Here is a 17471-nt window from a genome sequence, read left to right on the forward strand (position 1 = left end):
TCAGCCAAAATATATAATACACTGCTTATTCTTTCCAAGGGACTGACACATACAATTCTGGCGTTTTGTATCGCCAAGCCTTCTGTAAATTGCTCTGCGTTGAAATAACCAATATCCTCGTGAAAGTTTCCATTCTCAAGCTGGATCTTAACGTAACTGACGCAGCCAGCACAGTATTTACTTCGAGTATTTATCTCACGGTCAATTACATCGTCGAAATCTGCATCGTCGTAATCTGCATCGCCGAAATCTACATCGTCAAAATCTACGTTGTCGAGATCTATATCGTTAAAATCTGTAAAAATTTGCGAACTTATTTTTATACACCAGACTATTAACACTTATAAGAATTTATGCAGCTAATGACAAATATACCTAAGGATTGACGGACTACAGTATGATTCCACTTGCCCTCTCCAAAAACTTTATTGGCCACTGAGATTAAATCATGAAAATTTATTGCAAAATCCATCGGTTCTGCGGCAGCGAACGTGTTGACTGAAACATTTAATTTTTCTGAAATCTGCTTACCCAATAACTGTATCACATCTCTTTGTATTATAGTTACCTTGTTCAGAACCAATCTGTCTTCGTGGTCGTTGCAGCTCTCTTTCCACTTTATCTCCAAACGACAAAAGAACTCTTTTCAAGGCATTTACAGCAGAACCCTGGGCAAACAAAAATGTCTTAATCGTTCAGCCAAAATATATAATGCACTGCTTATTCTTCCCAAGAAACTGACACATACAATTCTGACGTTTTTAAATGACAAGCCTTCTTTTAATGCCTCTGCGTCGAAATAACCAACATCTTCATGAAAGTTTCCACTTTCAAGCTGGACCTTAACAAAACTGACGCAGCCAGTACGATAAATACGTGAAGCACCGATTTTTATTTCATCATCGAAATCTATAATAAATACGCGACCTTATATTTATAAACCTATTAACACTTATGAGAATTTCTTCAGCTAGTGAGAGATTTACTTAGAGTTTGGCTGACCACAGTATGATTCCACTTGCCCTCTCCAAAAACTTTGTTGGCCGCTGAGATTAAATCAAAGAAATCCGTTACTAAATCCATCGGTTCTGCGGCAGCGAACGTCTTGACTGAAACATTTGATTTTTCTGACATCTGCTTACCCAATGACTGTATCACATCTCTTTGTATTATAGTTACCTTGTTCAGAACTAATCTGTCTTTGCAGTTGTTGCAGCTCTCTTTCAATTTTGTCTCCAAACGACAAAAGAACACTTTTTAAGGCATTTACAGCAGAACCCTGCGCAAACAAAAATGTCTTAATTGTTCAACCAAAATGTAGAATATACTGCTCATTGTTTCTAAGTGAGAGACGCATACAATTATGGCGTTTTGTATCGACAAGCCTTCTGTTAATTCCTCTGCGTTATAATAACCAATATCCTCGTGAAAGTTTCCATTCTCAAGCTCGACCTTAACAGAACTGACGCAACCAGTGCGATATTTATCTTGAGCATCTATAGCAGCATATTTTATGTCATTTTTCATGTCAGTGAAATCTATAACAAATTCGCAAGCTCATTTTTATAGACCTGACTATTATGAACACTTATGAAAATTTCTTCAGGTAATAACAAATATACCTAATGTTTGTTTGACAACAGTATGACTCCAGTTGCCTTCTCCAAAAACTTTATTGGCCGCTGAGATTAAATCAAGAAAATTCGTTGTTAAATCCATCGGTTCCGCAGCAGCGAACGTGTTGACTGAAACATTTAACTTTTCTGAAATCTGCTTACCCCCAATAACTGTATCACATCTCTTTGTATTATAGTTACTTTGTTCAGAACCAATCTGTCTTCGTAGTTGTTTCAGCTCTCTTTCCACTTTGTCTCCAAACGACAGGAGAACTCTTTTTAAGGCATTTACAGCAGAGCCCTGTGCAAACAAAAATGTCTTACTCATTCAACCAAACTATAAAATGCATTGCTTATTCTTCCAAAGTAACTGACGCATACAATTCTAACTGTTTGTATCGACAAGCCTTTTGTAGATTCCTCTGCAATGTAAAAACCATCGTTTTTGTAACAGTTTCCATTCTCAAGGTGGATCTTGATGTAACTGAAGCACATAACACGGTATTTATTTCGAGCATTTATCTCATCGTCGTAATATTCATCATCGGAATCTACTTCGTCGGAATCTACATCGTCAAAATCTGCAACAAATTCGAGAGTTTATTTCTTATTTCTATATATATATAAACCTGACTAATCATATTTATAATAATTTATTCAGCATGACGCAGATATACCTAATGTTTGATTGACAACAGTATGACTCCATTTGCCTTCTCCGAAAACTTTATTGGCCACTGAGATTAAATTACGACGTTCTTCTGACAATGAGATTAATTCAGGATGTTCCATTGCCGAACAACAGGGTACTGCCTTCTCGGGTTTGTGCGCATTCTCCGCCATAGCTTGTTTTGTAGCGAACTGAAAGGTGAAAACATCCATATCTTTACATCACCTTTGCATGGGGCTGAGAGATAGATTACTTTCCATTTTACGCTAAAAAACTACAAAAGCCAAGATCTGTGAGATTACACACAGAGATTCTGATAAACGACAAATAATTATGCCAAAAACGAATCAATCGATCACAGTCGAAAGATCTCGGTAAAGAGAACGCCACCATGAAACCTGAAGGCTCGAAAAAAACAATCACAGCTGACAAAAATCGACTACTCTTATTCTTATTACGCTGAACCATTATGTAAGTATTATATATTATGCACCGAACGTGGCATTTTTTACATTAGAAAGTTTGGTTGACCAATTCCTTTGTATTCTTTTACAAGAATTTATCTGAATAAGCAAGTATTAAATTCAATAGCGTTCATTGCTCCTTTTTTTAGATGCTTGTAATATAGTTGTAATGTAATGAGAAATGTATCTGACACAATATCGATGCTTAGAATTAAAAAAAGATAAGTCAAAGAGGAAGTTAAACCCAGATACAAAATCTATATTGGTAAAAATGGACTTAAGATATATAAGAAACTATTCTGTGAACGTTCAAAGATATAGTTACGTGTTTTTCTATATATTTGCACAAAGTACGTAATGATGTTAATGTTTACAGAATAGGCCCCTTAGTTTTGCACTAGACTAAGGCGACTCATAATTCAATTATCTGATCATTCGATATTTCACAAGTTTTCATGAAATGATATATTTCAATGTTTTAAAACGTAAATAAAAATCGAGAAAAACATCTAACATCTTACATCTTTATCGCAATAATTTATAATTTATACTTCGCAACTGAATATATTATTAATTTTGCATATATGCATAAAAAAAACGCTATCACGAAGAATTTTCTGTTTCTTACTGAACTTTTCACGTGTGACGAACGTTCGAGATTAACTACAATTCCTCGATTTTACGATCGTCTTTTGAAATGCGTTTGTGGAGCATTCTGTCCTTGTTTTACATCTAATGAACAACAAAGATAAAAGAGAGGATAGAAATAAAACAATGCAATATAGCGTTAATAGCGCGCTCGCGAAAACACCCTTTACGGGCAGTATGATTCGGTATAATTATTAAGATTTGGGAAACCAAGCGAGATGTCCTCTTTTTTTATTTGCCTCATGTTTATCCATGGAACAATCATCGACAACCATCGTCGTCAGGATCGAACGTAAAAATATGACGAACAGAATCACGCGTTAGAACTTCCCAGGAATTATACCGCACCGCCATATTTACCTTGTAATTCTTCGCACCAGCTCGTGCCGACTATTTTCACGATCTACGCGATCTAAACTAGCTCCTTCCTTCCTTTTTGGTTATTGACTCCTGCCTCTTTACAGAAAATACGGCTAAAAAAATTTATAGTTAACAGAGTTAGCTCGAGACACGTGAGCGTTCAAAATCGAGAAACGGTACATCGATGACTCGTGTACGTATGTACAAATAGCTCACTGGTAGTCTTTATCGCGTTTAGGGAAACGCGCGTACGATCGACGACCACGCGGATCGATGGACGCTGTGGCGATGGATATTTTTCGACTCGACGTCGCGCTCGATGTCCGTTTCTGGGTTCAACGTGTCGCGAAAAACGGCGAAATGTGAGGAGAAGGTTATCACACGCAATGAGATCGCAACCACGATGAAACCACACGATAAATGCAATTCGAAATGACCAATCGGCACACGGTGTTCTCCCGCAACAAATATCCCTCTCAGCTCTCATGTAGCGAGTAGCGAGTGCAGAGTAGCCTGCACTAGTCACACGTAGCAACCATTCTCTGCACCTGAACTCACTGTACTAGTTCAGAGTTTATCTCTTTTTACTCCACATTGGTGCCATTGGTGGGAAAAAGATAATCTCTGAACTAGTGCAGTCAGTTCAGGTGCAGAGAGCAAACCCCAGGCCTCATCTGTTCGTTGTTTTTCGAAAAACTTCCCGAAGTACACACGTACACAGTGGTGGGGCTAAAGAGAGTGAACAAAATATACTTATCGCACTTTAATTTAACTGTGGGCATCAGTTCTGGAAGTTCTTCGAAAAGGAATAAGCTTAGTAGATCCGAAACCGAAATCTGTTTACCGATGTTCACATGACAGAAATTGATTAAACAACGTAATGATGATCTCCAGATACCTTTGGCTATCGCTGTTATTGATGATCGTGTACTTCTTATATTCGCGCGGCTTTATCGAGGAGATCAAGTCCCACTTGACGGAAAGAACGTTAAATATAGCTGACACGATATATTTCGGATTAAATGAAAATTCTGGCGGACCAAAGGTGTTCACTATGAACGAATTGAAGCGACATACGAATCTGGAGAATGGCTTGTATCTCTCGATCTTGGGCCAAGTCTTTGATGTAACGAAAGGGGAAAAGCATTACGGACCTGGAGGAACTTATCACGCCTTCACTGGTAATTGAATCTAATAAAGATGCCAAAAGACAGTCAGCATGCGTCAATATATGTATGTGTAATTTATTTGTTTGTAGGCCGTGATGCTTCCTTAGCATTTATTACTGGAGAATTTGACGATCAAGGTTTAACGGACGACATATCAAGTTTATCGCAGCGACAAGTCAAGGCATTGGACGATTGGCTACAATTTTATAACGCAAACTACATCTACAAAGGTACAATTACTTAAAACTGCCATGGGACACGTAGAAGCAGTTGATCCATCTCAGAACTTTATCCTAAAAGCCAAAATGATTTTGTGTTATCTTGTCGATCTGCTTAGCAAGGATAAGGAAAGGTACACTTCTATTCTAATTTTTACTGTAAAAGAAACATTTTATGTTTTTGTGTGATCTGTAGATAATGTATGAGATGGATCAACTCGCATGTGACGCTTTCTAAAATATTTCGTATTTTCTTCAGGAAAATTATATGGTAGATACTATAATCAAGATGGTAGCCCGACTGCAGAATTTCGCAAGGTACAAGAAAAGCTATTGCTTGCTAAAAGGGAGAAAGCAATGGAGGAGAAACAGGAAAGGATGTTTCCACTTTGTAATATAGAATGGAATCGGGATACTGGTACTGTGTTCTGGTGTACTGAAAAAAGGTAGGAAATTATTCAACGATTATTCATATTAGCAGATTTAACATCAAAGAAAAATTAGGGAAATACGATAAATCAATTTTCTAATATACATTTATATGATTCCTTTCTGTTTAACAGCGGTGGGATTGAAAGAGATTGGACGGGTGTACCAAGAATATTGTTCGAGACTGCAGGCGCGCAGGGCTCATCGTCTAGGTGTGCTTGCGTTAACCTGGATAGTAAGGAATACGAAGATAATAAAGCTAGATTGAGCGAATACGATGGCTGCGAGAAATACGCGACAAAATGCGTTTTGAGGAATAAGACATGACATGAGAAAGTATTATGCAGTGTCTTTATCTGCAGAATTTCAGATATATTCATATTTTATATTTTATATAATATCACAATGCGAAAATACATAGATTTAAGTTATTAACTTTATATAATTTTGTATTCATTACGGTTAACGCCTTTTATGAAAGTACAGATAAATACAATATTTTGTATAAAACTCAGTGATACTAGCGCTAATATTAAAATAGATAAAATTTTTAAGTTTTATTTATTTTAATACATAAAGACAATATGATATATGTATATAATGGAACATATGATATTAAAAAAAAAAAAGATTTTATTCCTGAAAGAATGAAGTTTTGTACTTAAATCTTCAAATGATCAGTCTTTTTGTTTCTATTCTTAATGTTGAAAACGTGATTTTTTTGGACACACATTACACATAAAAGAGCTTAATATATTTATGAAAATGTTTGTTTCCATTGTTACTTAATAATATATATATATATATATATAAATTTTGAATTGAACCTGAATTACAAATGCAATATGTGGTACGAACTATATTGAAGGCTCCTATCTCCTCATTACTAGATTGAATTACATAAAAAATCAAAAATAACAGATACTAATTCTTTTTTAAGTGTTAAATTATTCTTTTTTTTATGCCACAATTCAAGTTTACAGCTGCAGTGAGGAAGTAGGAGCTCTAAAGGACTAAAAGATACATTATTGCTCCTTATAATATGACATGTATATTGCTCTTAATAATATAAGCGAAATCTCAAACATGCTCAAATAGAAATACGTTCACACATCATTTATGGTCCTTATACGCTTGTGTTGATGTATTTCAGAACATGTAAATCGATGTTGCGAGAATCGAGTAAAATGCCTGTAGAATTCCATATGGTATAACATTATAATAGATGAAAATGCAGATTTCTCCATCTAAATATTATTACAAAACGATTTCTTGATTCCTTTTGAATGCTTCAAACGCAATCTTTTTTATATTCTCACATGTGCAAGAAATATAGAAGCAAACGGTTCACGAAATCCTGAAGTAGTGTGTATTATCCTTCAGAGATCTTAGAAAAATGGCGTTGACATTTAAACATGTCACGGAAGAATCTGGTATCATTTGAGTTCATTATCGATTTTCATTGGTGAGCTCTCTCTGATAGTATTTAACTTATCTACAAGAGCCTGCATCGAACCACGTCTCGTATACCTGATCTTAGATCCGAAGACTCTCTGTATCTTCGCGCGTCTCTTCTTCAGCTTGGAAGCTGTAGGGGAGAACATCAACATTCTCTTAAATCTCTTTGCACTCATACGTATCGCAGTATCATCGCTTGCATTGTCGTTTTCTTCGTATATCGTTTCGAGATTATTTGACTTCTTATTTAAGTTTCTGTCCAAATAATACTCCTTGATGGTCTCTTCCTGTGCCTCCACTTCAGAGATCCTCCTCTTTTTTGGTCTGAGGCTACACCTTATTGATACACAAGGTATTATGAGAAACACATGTGAAAGCTTATCACAGTCTGATATAAAATTATATCCGTTACCTTCGATTAAGGATTTCTGTAGAAACAGGCTTTGGCATCCTTTTCCTAAGAACCCTCTTAGTTTCTGTAGGCGGAGGATTAGTGTCTATGGTAAGCATCTCTAAGTCAGCTGTTATCACAGGTACATTAGTATTGTCTAAACGGTCAATAGAGATTCTGAAAAATAGAACGGTCTCATACTTAAAAAAATAATCTTACATCTTAATATTTGCAGGTAAATTGGAACGGAGCGATAATCTTTACAATAATCAAGTAAAAAGAATTACAAATCGGGAAAGGAAAACAGAATCATAAAAATTTACTCCTGCGAAATTTTCGAGGCGGAGTCTCCCTCTCAAACTTACGGATTTTCTGTCTGCTTCTCATCCATTTGGAGCGTTACAGAAATCTTGTAAAATGCTTATTATCAAAGGGTATTAAATTTCTCGATGTCTTCCGATGAATCCTGTTTACTCATCAGAAACACTCTGCGTCTTCCATTCTCAAGTAAAGTACGCAATAGAAAATAACAAGACGAGGTTGACGCAGGTTGACGTCCGTAAAATTTGTAGAAAATACGTGTATGAAGAAGGTACTCTCTCTTTCTCACATGATAATCATGGAACGCATGATAGAACGCGAAAGTCGCAATGTCAAAAGAGAGACCATCATTTTTCTACCGATTAAGTGGCACTGTACCCTTCTTTCTCGCGTGTTCCCTTTATCTTCGCTCAAGAAAGGGAAAAAAGATACAGGCAAGGTTTGTTCTTTTCAAGCTGCATCTGATTTCTCGTATGTACTATTCAGCTTTTCTCTTTCCCTCTCCTGCCTGAAGGTGTGAGTACTGTGAATTGATTCATTTTCGAGTGCGGAAAGTGCAACGGAGTGCAGGTACAAAGAGCCAGACTTGTATAATGTATTATACAGAAGGTATCACTCGAAGTTGATTTCTTTCGATCAGATCCATCGCATCTAGATATATATCCGTATATTATGGACTATATTTACACACAAAGCTGCAATTCAAAATCCGATTAATAAAAATTACTGTATGTATTATCTTTATCTGATCCAAAAAATTTTGCTTCTTTTAGTCATAATGATTATTTATAAATATCAGCCTCTTTTGATACTTAAACTTTTACAATTTGTATTGTATTATAACATCAAAATAAATTGATTCAAGTGTTTATACCTATAGGCTCATATTTAATGATTATTAGTCATAGTACTATTAGAAAATTAAAAGATTGGGGTGATTTTTACACCCCAATTAAAAGTCATTATTAATTACGTACGTATTGCATATATTTTTTACTTTTCTATAATTTATTAATAAGTATTTGTTGTATCTGAGGACAATATATGTAAGTATGTATATAGATTTACTCAAAATTTTCTGAAAAAATGTAATAAGAAATCATGAATTCACACGAATGGCATTCTCCCTCTGCTGCTTATCGCGGGGCTACATCTTTTCCCGCATCGATAACGAGTTTTCATCAGCGGCCTGCCTTGCCGATCGCATCGCAGGCTGATAGGTTATGTCAGAGCACGGACGGCAAGCTCGTCGCGCGATTTGTTTGTCGCGCAGCCCCCCGAGAAAGTATGGCGATGTGGGAGAGCGACAAGTTCCAAGAGGACGACAACGCGGATGGTATCGGGGGCAATTTCGACAATATCCTCGTGACGCACGATCTGCAGGATTGCCTGGACGACACCTCCCTGGACCTGTCCAGCTTCGAGAAGGTCTACGAACAGAGCGCGGTGTTCGATTACGGGAAGTACTCCGACGACGATGCTGCTATCAACGAGGGGCTACCTGTCGATGACAACACGGCCGAGTGAGTCCCGACGAATTTTTCGAAAAATAATCTTCCGGGTGATCTGGCGATTCTTTTTTTTTTTTTCATGCGTTCTCGTTTCCCGATCGCGCGCACGTTCTCCACGTCGCCGAGTCGCTCTTGTAATCGGAATCTACCGGAGTTTACTCGTCCCGTCGATATTTCGTTCGCACACCCTCGTCGGTATTTCTCGTCCCTGCCTTATAAGGCTATATGAATTTTGAAACGGAAACTTTAATTCATAAATCGCGCTTGAGGAGAATCGTCGTTGGAACAATGCGCGGATATACTTGAGACGGTTATATCGCCGATGTATTTCATCGTTTATGCTTTCGGGAACCTTTTAAATTTTGGTTACTTTGTAACAAATTTAAAATAAGCCATATGTCACGTATATATTGTTACGCATTTAATAACAATAGTATAGAACCGTGTTGTGTTTTGCTCTGTTTGTTGACAATTTATATTCATGGAAACGGGCAATGAACCGTAAGTTTGTAATTATGTGTGATTTTTTATTACTTTATAATTATTTTATTTTTATTTTATTGTAAGAACATTATTTGTACATGCATCACGATGTTATTGGCAATCTGACACTTTTGCATTCTCTTGTTGTCCTATTGAACACAAGATGCTATATTTGTTACAAATTTAGTTTCGATGATGTCTATATGTATACCAAATGTATTACTCATACTATCCTACTATATATACTCCACCTGCTAGCAAAATTCAATAGTAAAATTGGCACATGTGCCTACATATCATTTTGTTTATTAGTAAAATTGTTAAGTCTCAGAAATAGTAACGCTAATGTAATTTATTGTCAGTTCTATCTTTATATTCGACAAGAAGTATTATTTAAATAATATAGTTGTATAGAGTCATAGAGTGGTATAGAATTGTACATAATTGTATAAAGCAGAAAAGTATATAATTTGAGGGATATATATAATATAAAAAGGATGTGTGTGTATGTGTATTCATAATGTACATATGTGTATATATATTAGTAAGTACGTATTTATATTTACAGGCGTATCCATCATGCCAGTTCAGATGAAATTTATATGCGAATTCATCAAGGTCAAGATGATGCGTTACTTGAGGATCGTGCTACCTTGGGACATCCCTTCGAAACTGTCATGATTGAAAGTATAGAACCAGATATTAATCAGAAGCATATCAATCGTTACAATTGCCAATACGAAGGCTGCACCAGAACATATAGTACCATTGGAAATTTGCGTACTCACATGAAAACACACAAAGGTAAAGTTCTAGAGTAATTTTTTACAGAGAATCAATATATACTTTATGGGATTTTTAATAATAGATGTGATAAAATTAGAATAGAGAACTTTCATGACAAAATGTCTAACATATAATTTATTTTGAAAAATATAACTTGATAAAAATGATCATAAATATATAATCCGCACGAATATAGAAAACGGGCTAATTAAGAACTAAGCGTGGTAAATAATGCGCGAAAGTTTTATTTTTATTTCTATTTTACATATCTTTCAACCTTGACTGCGTGCCGACTAAATTTGTCAGACTTCAAACACTTGAGATATGTAAAATAGAAATAAAAATAAAACTTTCACGCATTATTTACCGCGTCTGGTTCTTGATTAGCCCGTTTTCTATATTCGTGCGGATTTCCATTGAAACCTATACTTCGAATTATAAATATATAATTATTCTTTATATATTTTTCAGTTTATATTTAATATTTTTTAAATCTTTCATCCTGTTCAGAATATTCATCTCGGCAATGAAGTTTTATTATATCATTAGGCCTGTTCTTTTTAGCTGCACTTTTTGCACGGTTCAACGTGAAAAGAAAAAGAGGAAAGATAAACCGTGCAAGAAGTTCAGTTAAAAAGAACAGGCCTGTTTATGTTGTCTCATTTATAAATTGTCTGACCTGATATCATTATAATCATCATGCTTTGCATGTTGTGCTTGTCCAATATGCAGTTTGTTCAATATGCTATACTAACAAATTGTATGTGCTTTTGTTTTTGCATATTCCATGGGTGAAAGTATCTAGGTAAGTTTAAAAGCTACATTATCACGTGTTGACACTAGCAATAAAAATATGTTCACATATTTCTCTGCTGCAACTGATATTATTAATTCATCAATGCTGGCATAAAGGGAACGCTTTGACCTGCATGGCTTTCAGATACCGCAAGAGATAGATAGACCTGCAAACTTTTTATGCGGAGGGAATTCTCAAAACTTTCAGGCGAGTATCGATTTAAATGCGCAGAGCCGAGTTGTGGCAAGGCCTTTCTCACGTCCTACAGTCTAAAGATCCACATTAGGGTACACACAAAAGTAAAACCATTTGAATGCAATCACAAAGGCTGCGAGAAAGCGTTCAATACCCTTTACAGACTGAGAGCTCACCAAAGACTTCATAGTGGCAACACATTCAACTGCGAAGAGACTGGATGCGTTAAATTCTTTACTACTCTAAGCGATCTCAAGAAACATATACGTACTCATACTCAAGAAAGACCGTACAAGTATGTTTTTCGATTACTACCTATGATATTAAAAACAAAAAAGACATTACAAAAAAATCATTATTTCGAACACGTTAAATAAATCGACAGAAAAACAAATCATAAAACTCGGCTAATTTAAAAGAGTTATTACACATTGTATATTTTACAAATATTTAGGATTATCATTTCTCGTTTATTTTAAGATGCAGAGAAAAGGGTTGCGGAAAAGCCTTTACGGCTTCACACCATTTAAAAACGCACAAGAGGACACATACAGGCGAACGGCCGTACGTTTGTACCTTTGAAAGTTGTAAACGACGTTTTACTACTCCTCATAGCTTAAAGAGCCACATAAAAACACATAACAAAACTGTGAATAATGATACGGTAAGTATTAATAATAGAGGTATTAACAATAGAGTATCTCACATTAAGCATGTTAATCTTAATTTTTTAATTTTACAGAAACATAAGAATAATAGAAGTAATGATGTGGCTGAGAAGCAGAAGAAGTTAACTCAATTAGAATTGAAACTTGTAAAGGTTAGCGCAAGCAACACCACTATACCATCGTACACTGTCATACCAATATCCACAGATCTTATGCAAAATGATGGAAACATGCCATATGTGCCTGCGAAAAATTTAGCAGAACAAGTAACTTCCACTAATGTAATGGATATTATGACTCATCGCAAGTTGGATGCAAAGCTCGGTTATATTTCTACCAAAGACGAAGAAGCCTCGAATGGAACTACGGGAGTTGCGCTTCTTGCAACGGATATCGTTTTAGATAATTTCAACGAACACGCAGTCAACGTTTTTAACAATAATGAGAACTATAACGAATTTAAAGTATTTAATCAAATGACTGAATCAAATGCGCAGCATGATAATTTAATGGATGTAGTCGGGCATCAGAATCATCCGCACAAGTCAGCTTCGTTACCAGAAGCGCACAGTGACAGTATAACTAGACAGGATCAATCTATCCCGATAAATTTAGGACAGAAGATTATGCAAGATGGTTTACAAAATGCGATAGCACACATTTCTGAGGGGACAAGTTTCACGAATAATATGAAACAGTTTAAAAATAAACCTATTACTGGTTCTGACGATGTATTTACAAACCGGTCAAATGCAGAAAATATATCTGATAACAGCAGCAATGCGTTATACGATGCCAATTGCATTACTAGTCATATTACTGATATTATAAGTTCCTCGAACGAAGCCCACCTTTTCGAGAGCGGAATGGATTCTCTCTCGTTCATAAATGACACAAATTTGCAAAATGAGTCTCTTATTGCGGCTTCAAATCATGATTTGCACGCGAACGCTGTTACAAACGCTCAGTCCGAAGCCGTTGAACTTGCGATAGCGACTGAAGAGGAATTACCTTCTTCTTGGATAGATGTGATGGCATTAGCAACCGCACCCGCATTGAGAGCACAATCTTGGTCAGAATTAAATGCCTTTCCCACCGTTCATTCTCTAGTGGATTTAGTAGGTCCAGAGCCTTATCCGCTAGAGATGGAGACTCAATTACCTACGGAAAACTTGAAAAATGTCGACGCGATGAATACGCAGCACACTTCGGCAAACGTCGATATACAAAGCCAAAAAATTGCAGAATATGAACATAAGACAGGTAATGTAAAGAACAAGGATAGAAATATTCTTCAGGAGATCACGGCAGATGCTGATATATGTAAATGTATTGATTGTAAATGCGACAACTTACAAAATTGTCAAAACTGCACAAATAACCCGGCGGAAGTAACGAAAAAAGACACGGCACAAATCGTAAACGACTTTGTGTCATCTTTGCAAAATAAATGTTCCTGCAACGCCGAGTCCGGTGGTTGTGATTCTTGCTGTGTTGTAATCTGTCTAAAGACATTGCAGCAGCTACAAAAAATATTTAGCAACTGTTGTAAGAATACTAGCAATGCTGCTACAAATGCATGCTGTAGGGAAAAGTTGTTACCATCCTTGATGAAATGTCAACTAGCCAAGAATCAGTGATTCATAAATATTCTTTACTAATTTTAACTAGTCACGCAAAAAATAATGCTGTATCTCTATGCTAATCCCCAAAAAAGATTTGTGATTTTACACCCGATAGCTTTAAATATTAGGCAACTTTTGCCTTTCGAATATTTTATCTAGGACGAATTGAGAATATGCGACTGTACATATACATGCTATATCTGAGAGTCTGTTAAAGAGATTCTGCATATTCTATATACATATAATGTATTCTATGCATTATTTTGTGCCAAATATTTGTAGACTTTTTACAAAAGTGTTTATACGTATAAAATTACTGTTGCATAATTTATAATAATAAACAAAATGTCCGCAATTTCACATTGATTGTTCACAAACGTAATTTAAAAAGAAAATTGACAATTGACAATATAGGTACATATGCAAGGAATGCAAGGAAAAATGCGTACTATACAATTATTTTTATAAAAATAGGTTACTTTGACATAAACAAATAATGTTTTATAAATATATCTGGTTTCATAATTTTTTGTGCAACGCAAAAATGAATAGATAGTATACTTTTTTGATATTTAAATTACACAAGTATGCTGCTTCTTATATAGTTTTGATCTATAAGTCAACATGTTATAATATTGCTGAGAAACTTGTCACAAATTTAAGAGTGTTAAAATATGTGCAGCATATTAATGATATCTTCTTTTTTAATTTTTATTTATATAAATACAAGAATAATGTAATAGTTGTATGTTTAAGAATTTTATTTATTTAACTCGTGAATGTTTGTTTCCAGATCATATAGCGTTAACCCTAGGAATATTATTTTACTTTATTGTTAATATACGCGATATCTCCGAGAAAAAGCTTTTGCTAGTGTACGTTAGTAAAGGAGAACTTGATATTTCCTCAGTTAATCAGGAAGTGCCAAATACTTATAAACATCTAAAGTATTTATAATGTTACTGCTATAACGTTACTAAGTTTTAGGTTTCAACTAGAATTTAGTATTTTATGTTGCATTATTGTAATGAATAGATTGGAGAAATGTTAATTTTTAACAATTTTAGCGTGGAAATTTTTATGGCTGTTACAAGTACTTGCAATAAAATCAATGTACCTAAAATAGCTTGTAAATAACAGCATATTTATTATGTTGTTAATGAACAAATATAAAAGCTAACTCAATAAAGAATCTATAACAACTATCTTCTATACTTCCTTCTTTTTACATCTATATTAATTTTAATGTAAAATAAAATTTGGCACAATGTTTTTAATTAAATAAATATACGTGATTTAACACATTTTTATTGTTGTTATACTGTCATACAACAATATATTATGACAAGATTGTGTTGAACACATGCCTCTTTCTAACTGATAGCGTGTCGAGGTATATATATGTATATATATGTAATTCCATATTATTTATATATATATATATATAACACTTATTGTGTAGCTTGCACGAGAGCTTCTGCAACTTCAACAGCAATACTTGCTTCAGCCTTATCTACGTCCGACGATGCGGAGGAAAGCTGTTGTTGAGCTTTGTTAAGAATATCTCTTGCTGCCGAGTTGTCAAGGTTTTCTACTGGATGGGCTTCTTCTGCTAGAATCTACAGAATAACAAGCTGTTTTAGAATGTGATGAAAAAACTTAATATACTGAGCTTGCTGAAACTTTGACATATACCTGTACACTGCCATCCTCATTAATGGTAACGGTACCAGAGGAGACGAAAACTTTCTTGGTCGAACCATCCTCTTCGTAGATTGAAACTACACCAGGCTTCAAGACCGCCAGTGTAGGCACGTGCTTTGGTAGAATGCCAAAGGAACCCGAGAAGGAAGGTACATCGACTTGACGGATTGCAGCCTGATCGTAGAACACCTGGTGTCCAAGAAAGAGGATATTAAACATCGCACAATCACGATACTTCATCACTCCCTGCAATTTTCATTCAATTATACCTGATTAGCACCCGCGAACGTAAACTTCATTTGATTACCGGCCGCGTCTGCGTAGGTTCTCCTCTGGCTGCGGACGCATCTCAGGAAAGGGCGTAAAGTGCGAGCGAGGTTGGACATTTCGGCACACTGAAAACGATTGATCTTTTTTTTCACAGACAGAAATACGTCGCCCTTTACATTAGTGACAACGGCGAGGCTGTTACATCACAAGTACGGGATACTACGGGATATCCGGATAACCTAGTATAACCTCATTTTTCTAGCTCTTGCTGCTGTACGACGGGGTGCGAGCGGCCTCGAATTTTCGCATGAGGTCTCACGTTCCTCGTTCGCAATAAGATTATTGTGCTCACCGTGTGCGATTGTCTGTATCCTGTGTTTAAAATCCTGCGAGTATCATAAATGTGTTGCAGGAGCGCAGGTGATTCTCGCGACTCGAATCAACTGGGATCGACCGCGCGTAACGAAGCGGTCGATAACGAGATTCGGAAATTGTGCCGCAGATGCCGTTGACGTCGCTTCAGGAATAGAGTTCCTTAGGAACTCTATTTAGGAATACATTGCACTATTTGTTGCACATTCCCGCCACTTTCTGCATTTAGAATTTATAAGACTATTTAGGCTGCGTTCGGAAACGTCACCCGAGTGCACACGAGATCCCTTCTTTTTCTATCTCAGCGAGTTAGAAGGAGAAGGGAGTATACCCGTGTATACTCGGGTGACGTTTCCGAACGCAGCCTTTAGAGTGGAGTGCTGAGTAAAGTCAGAGAAGCCTGAGAGAGGGTCCATCCCCAGGGGCTCGATTCTTGAATTCATTCGCAAGAGAAACGTATGCGAAAATTCTGCTCTTACAGAATTAAACGTTGCAAGTTGATTGGCTAAAAGCTATGCGATAGCCAATCGACTTGCAACTTTTTTGTAAGAACAACATTTGTGCATACGTTTCTCTCGCGAATGAATTCAAGAATCGAGCCCCAGGTCTTTTTTTCATGGGACCGTCGAAACTCCCTGTACATACATAATTGGAGGGGTTAAAGCCATAGTCGCGTGTAAGTCACTTTTTTTAACCTATCGAGTTAAGTTCATTATAGATGCAGTCTACACATGCAGATATGTTGAAAAAAGAAGAAAAAAAAGTGGTAAAAAAAATTGACTTACACCACTATGGCTTTAACCCCTCCAATATACATTAGCGACAGTATATCCATTTTCGAAATTAGGAATAGCCACGTTTATTTTCCGACACTGCCGACATAAAACATCATTTTGGTGCTACATCTGCAAATCGCGCGGTTTCATTTGATAATGTACAATTTAATTTCATTTAATCTGGTACTAGTATTAAGGAAAAGGTATATGTATATAAGCAATATTTTAAAGGCCCGTCCTGCTTGTACCGAATGTCATTGCGATTAAATGCATTTTGGACTTCGCATTTTCTTAGTTATAAATTAAATATTAGTTATTTTTATCTTAGATTTTAACTAACATCCGCTAGAAACAGGTCAACTTATAGAGGCCTTCCACCGCCCCCGCCAATTTCGATTGGCGGTCCTCTTTTATTTACAATACGTTTTTTTTTCACATTTCCATCATTTATTTTATTTCTCTTACAATTTACTTTACGACATTATAAAAGAGTTATTATAATATACATAATTTAGTTACATAATGTACACAATTTATAGGT

At 35.8% G+C, this 17471-nt stretch overlaps 5 protein-coding genes and 1 long non-coding RNA gene across 9 annotated transcripts; 2 read left to right on the top strand and 4 right to left on the bottom strand.

The window, feature by feature from the left end:
* Window positions 1–53: 53 nt before the first annotated feature.
* LOC112466825 lies at window positions 54–2341 on the bottom strand (the record flags this gene model as incomplete). Its single annotated transcript, XM_025035156.1, has 11 exons — window positions 2294–2341; window positions 1998–2197; window positions 1818–1917; window positions 1623–1745; window positions 1360–1538; window positions 1180–1279; window positions 987–1109; window positions 749–909; window positions 569–668; window positions 376–498; window positions 54–295 (listed from the first exon to the last, which is right to left on the bottom strand). Coding segments are annotated over exons 2-11 (1365 nt in total), but the record flags the coding sequence as incomplete, so codon positions are not given.
* A 32-nt stretch (window positions 2342–2373) lies between these two features.
* Window positions 2374–4173, bottom strand: LOC112466826. Its single transcript, XR_003042191.1, has 3 exons — window positions 3975–4173; window positions 3759–3871; window positions 2374–2477 (listed from the first exon to the last, which is right to left on the bottom strand). It is a non-coding gene; the product is annotated as an uncharacterized LOC112466826 (long non-coding RNA).
* A 261-nt stretch (window positions 4174–4434) lies between these two features.
* On the top strand, window positions 4435–6117 carry LOC112466818 (neuferricin). The gene is made up of 4 exons (XM_025035141.1): window positions 4435–4939; window positions 5017–5157; window positions 5405–5591; window positions 5709–6117. Exons 1-4 carry the CDS (start codon window positions 4639–4641, stop codon window positions 5899–5901), a joined length of 822 nt encoding a protein of 273 aa, XP_024890909.1. The 5' UTR covers window positions 4435–4638; the 3' UTR covers window positions 5902–6117.
* A 251-nt stretch (window positions 6118–6368) lies between these two features.
* Window positions 6369–8270, bottom strand: LOC112466817. The gene is made up of 3 exons (XM_025035140.1): window positions 7789–8270; window positions 7445–7600; window positions 6369–7368 (listed from the first exon to the last, which is right to left on the bottom strand). Exons 1-3 carry the CDS (start codon window positions 7812–7814, stop codon window positions 7011–7013), a joined length of 540 nt encoding a protein of 179 aa, XP_024890908.1. The 5' UTR covers window positions 7815–8270; the 3' UTR covers window positions 6369–7010.
* A 679-nt stretch (window positions 8271–8949) lies between these two features.
* On the top strand, window positions 8950–15013 carry LOC112466822. 4 transcript variants are annotated; one of them, XM_025035147.1, is made up of 5 exons: window positions 8950–9267; window positions 10307–10542; window positions 11528–11810; window positions 11996–12179; window positions 12258–15013. In XM_025035147.1, exons 1-5 carry the CDS (start codon window positions 9032–9034, stop codon window positions 13821–13823), a joined length of 2505 nt encoding a protein of 834 aa, XP_024890915.1. In that variant the 5' UTR covers window positions 8950–9031; the 3' UTR covers window positions 13824–15013. The 4 variants fall into 4 exon arrangements, with proteins under 4 accessions (XP_024890915.1, XP_024890917.1, XP_024890918.1 ...); XM_025035149.1 differs by lacking the exon at window positions 8950–9267 and adding an exon at window positions 11323–11329 and having other exon boundaries at window positions 10459–10542; window positions 11465–11810; XM_025035150.1 differs by lacking the exon at window positions 8950–9267 and adding an exon at window positions 11323–11329 and having other exon boundaries at window positions 10473–10542; window positions 11437–11810.
* Window positions 15014–15100: 87 nt separating this feature from the next.
* On the bottom strand, window positions 15101–16245 carry LOC112466823 (ATP synthase subunit delta, mitochondrial). Its single transcript, XM_025035152.1, has 4 exons — window positions 16135–16245; window positions 15782–15907; window positions 15504–15701; window positions 15101–15427 (listed from the first exon to the last, which is right to left on the bottom strand). The coding sequence occupies exons 2-4, from the start codon at window positions 15896–15898 to the stop codon at window positions 15260–15262; spliced, it is 483 nt and encodes a 160-aa protein (XP_024890920.1). The 5' UTR covers window positions 15899–15907; window positions 16135–16245; the 3' UTR covers window positions 15101–15259.
* Between the last annotated feature and the right edge of the window lie 1226 nt (window positions 16246–17471).

Source organism: Temnothorax curvispinosus, unplaced genomic scaffold, assembly GCF_003070985.1.
Source record: "Temnothorax curvispinosus isolate PA1 unplaced genomic scaffold, ASM307098v1 QBEX01016584.1, whole genome shotgun sequence".
NCBI lineage: Eukaryota > Metazoa > Arthropoda > Insecta > Hymenoptera > Formicidae > Temnothorax > Temnothorax curvispinosus.

Excerpts from the sequence above, each read along its gene's own strand:
- LOC112466818 (XM_025035141.1), top strand. The coding sequence starts at position 4,639 with ATGATGATCTCCAGATACCTTTGGCTATCGCTGTTATTGATGATCGTG. Across the intron at positions 5,158-5,404 it reads CGCAAACTACATCTACAAAG|GAAAATTATATGGTAGATAC; the intron begins GTACAATTACTT and ends TATTTTCTTCAG. Across the intron at positions 5,592-5,708 it reads TTCTGGTGTACTGAAAAAAG|CGGTGGGATTGAAAGAGATT; the intron begins GTAGGAAATTAT and ends TCTGTTTAACAG.
- LOC112466817 (XM_025035140.1), bottom strand. The coding sequence starts at position 7,814 with ATGGATGAGAAGCAGACAGAAAATCC. Across the intron at positions 7,601-7,788 it reads GAGAAGCAGACAGAAAATCC|AATCTCTATTGACCGTTTAG; the intron begins GTAAGTTTGAGA and ends TCTATTTTTCAG. Across the intron at positions 7,369-7,444 it reads ACAGAAATCCTTAATCGAAG|GTGTAGCCTCAGACCAAAAA; the intron begins GTAACGGATATA and ends TGTATCAATAAG.
- LOC112466822 (XM_025035147.1), top strand. The coding sequence starts at position 9,032 with ATGGCGATGTGGGAGAGCGACAAGTTCCAAGAGGACGACAACGCGGAT. Across the intron at positions 9,268-10,306 it reads GTCGATGACAACACGGCCGA|GCGTATCCATCATGCCAGTT; the intron begins GTGAGTCCCGAC and ends TTATATTTACAG. Across the intron at positions 12,180-12,257 it reads AAACTGTGAATAATGATACG|AAACATAAGAATAATAGAAG; the intron begins GTAAGTATTAAT and ends TTAATTTTACAG.
- LOC112466823 (XM_025035152.1), bottom strand. The coding sequence starts at position 15,898 with ATGTCCAACCTCGCTCGCACTTTACGCCCTTTCCTGAGATGCGTCCGC. Across the intron at positions 15,702-15,781 it reads CGTTCGCGGGTGCTAATCAG|GTGTTCTACGATCAGGCTGC; the intron begins GTATAATTGAAT and ends CTTGGACACCAG. Across the intron at positions 15,428-15,503 it reads ATGAGGATGGCAGTGTACAG|ATTCTAGCAGAAGAAGCCCA; the intron begins GTATATGTCAAA and ends GTTATTCTGTAG.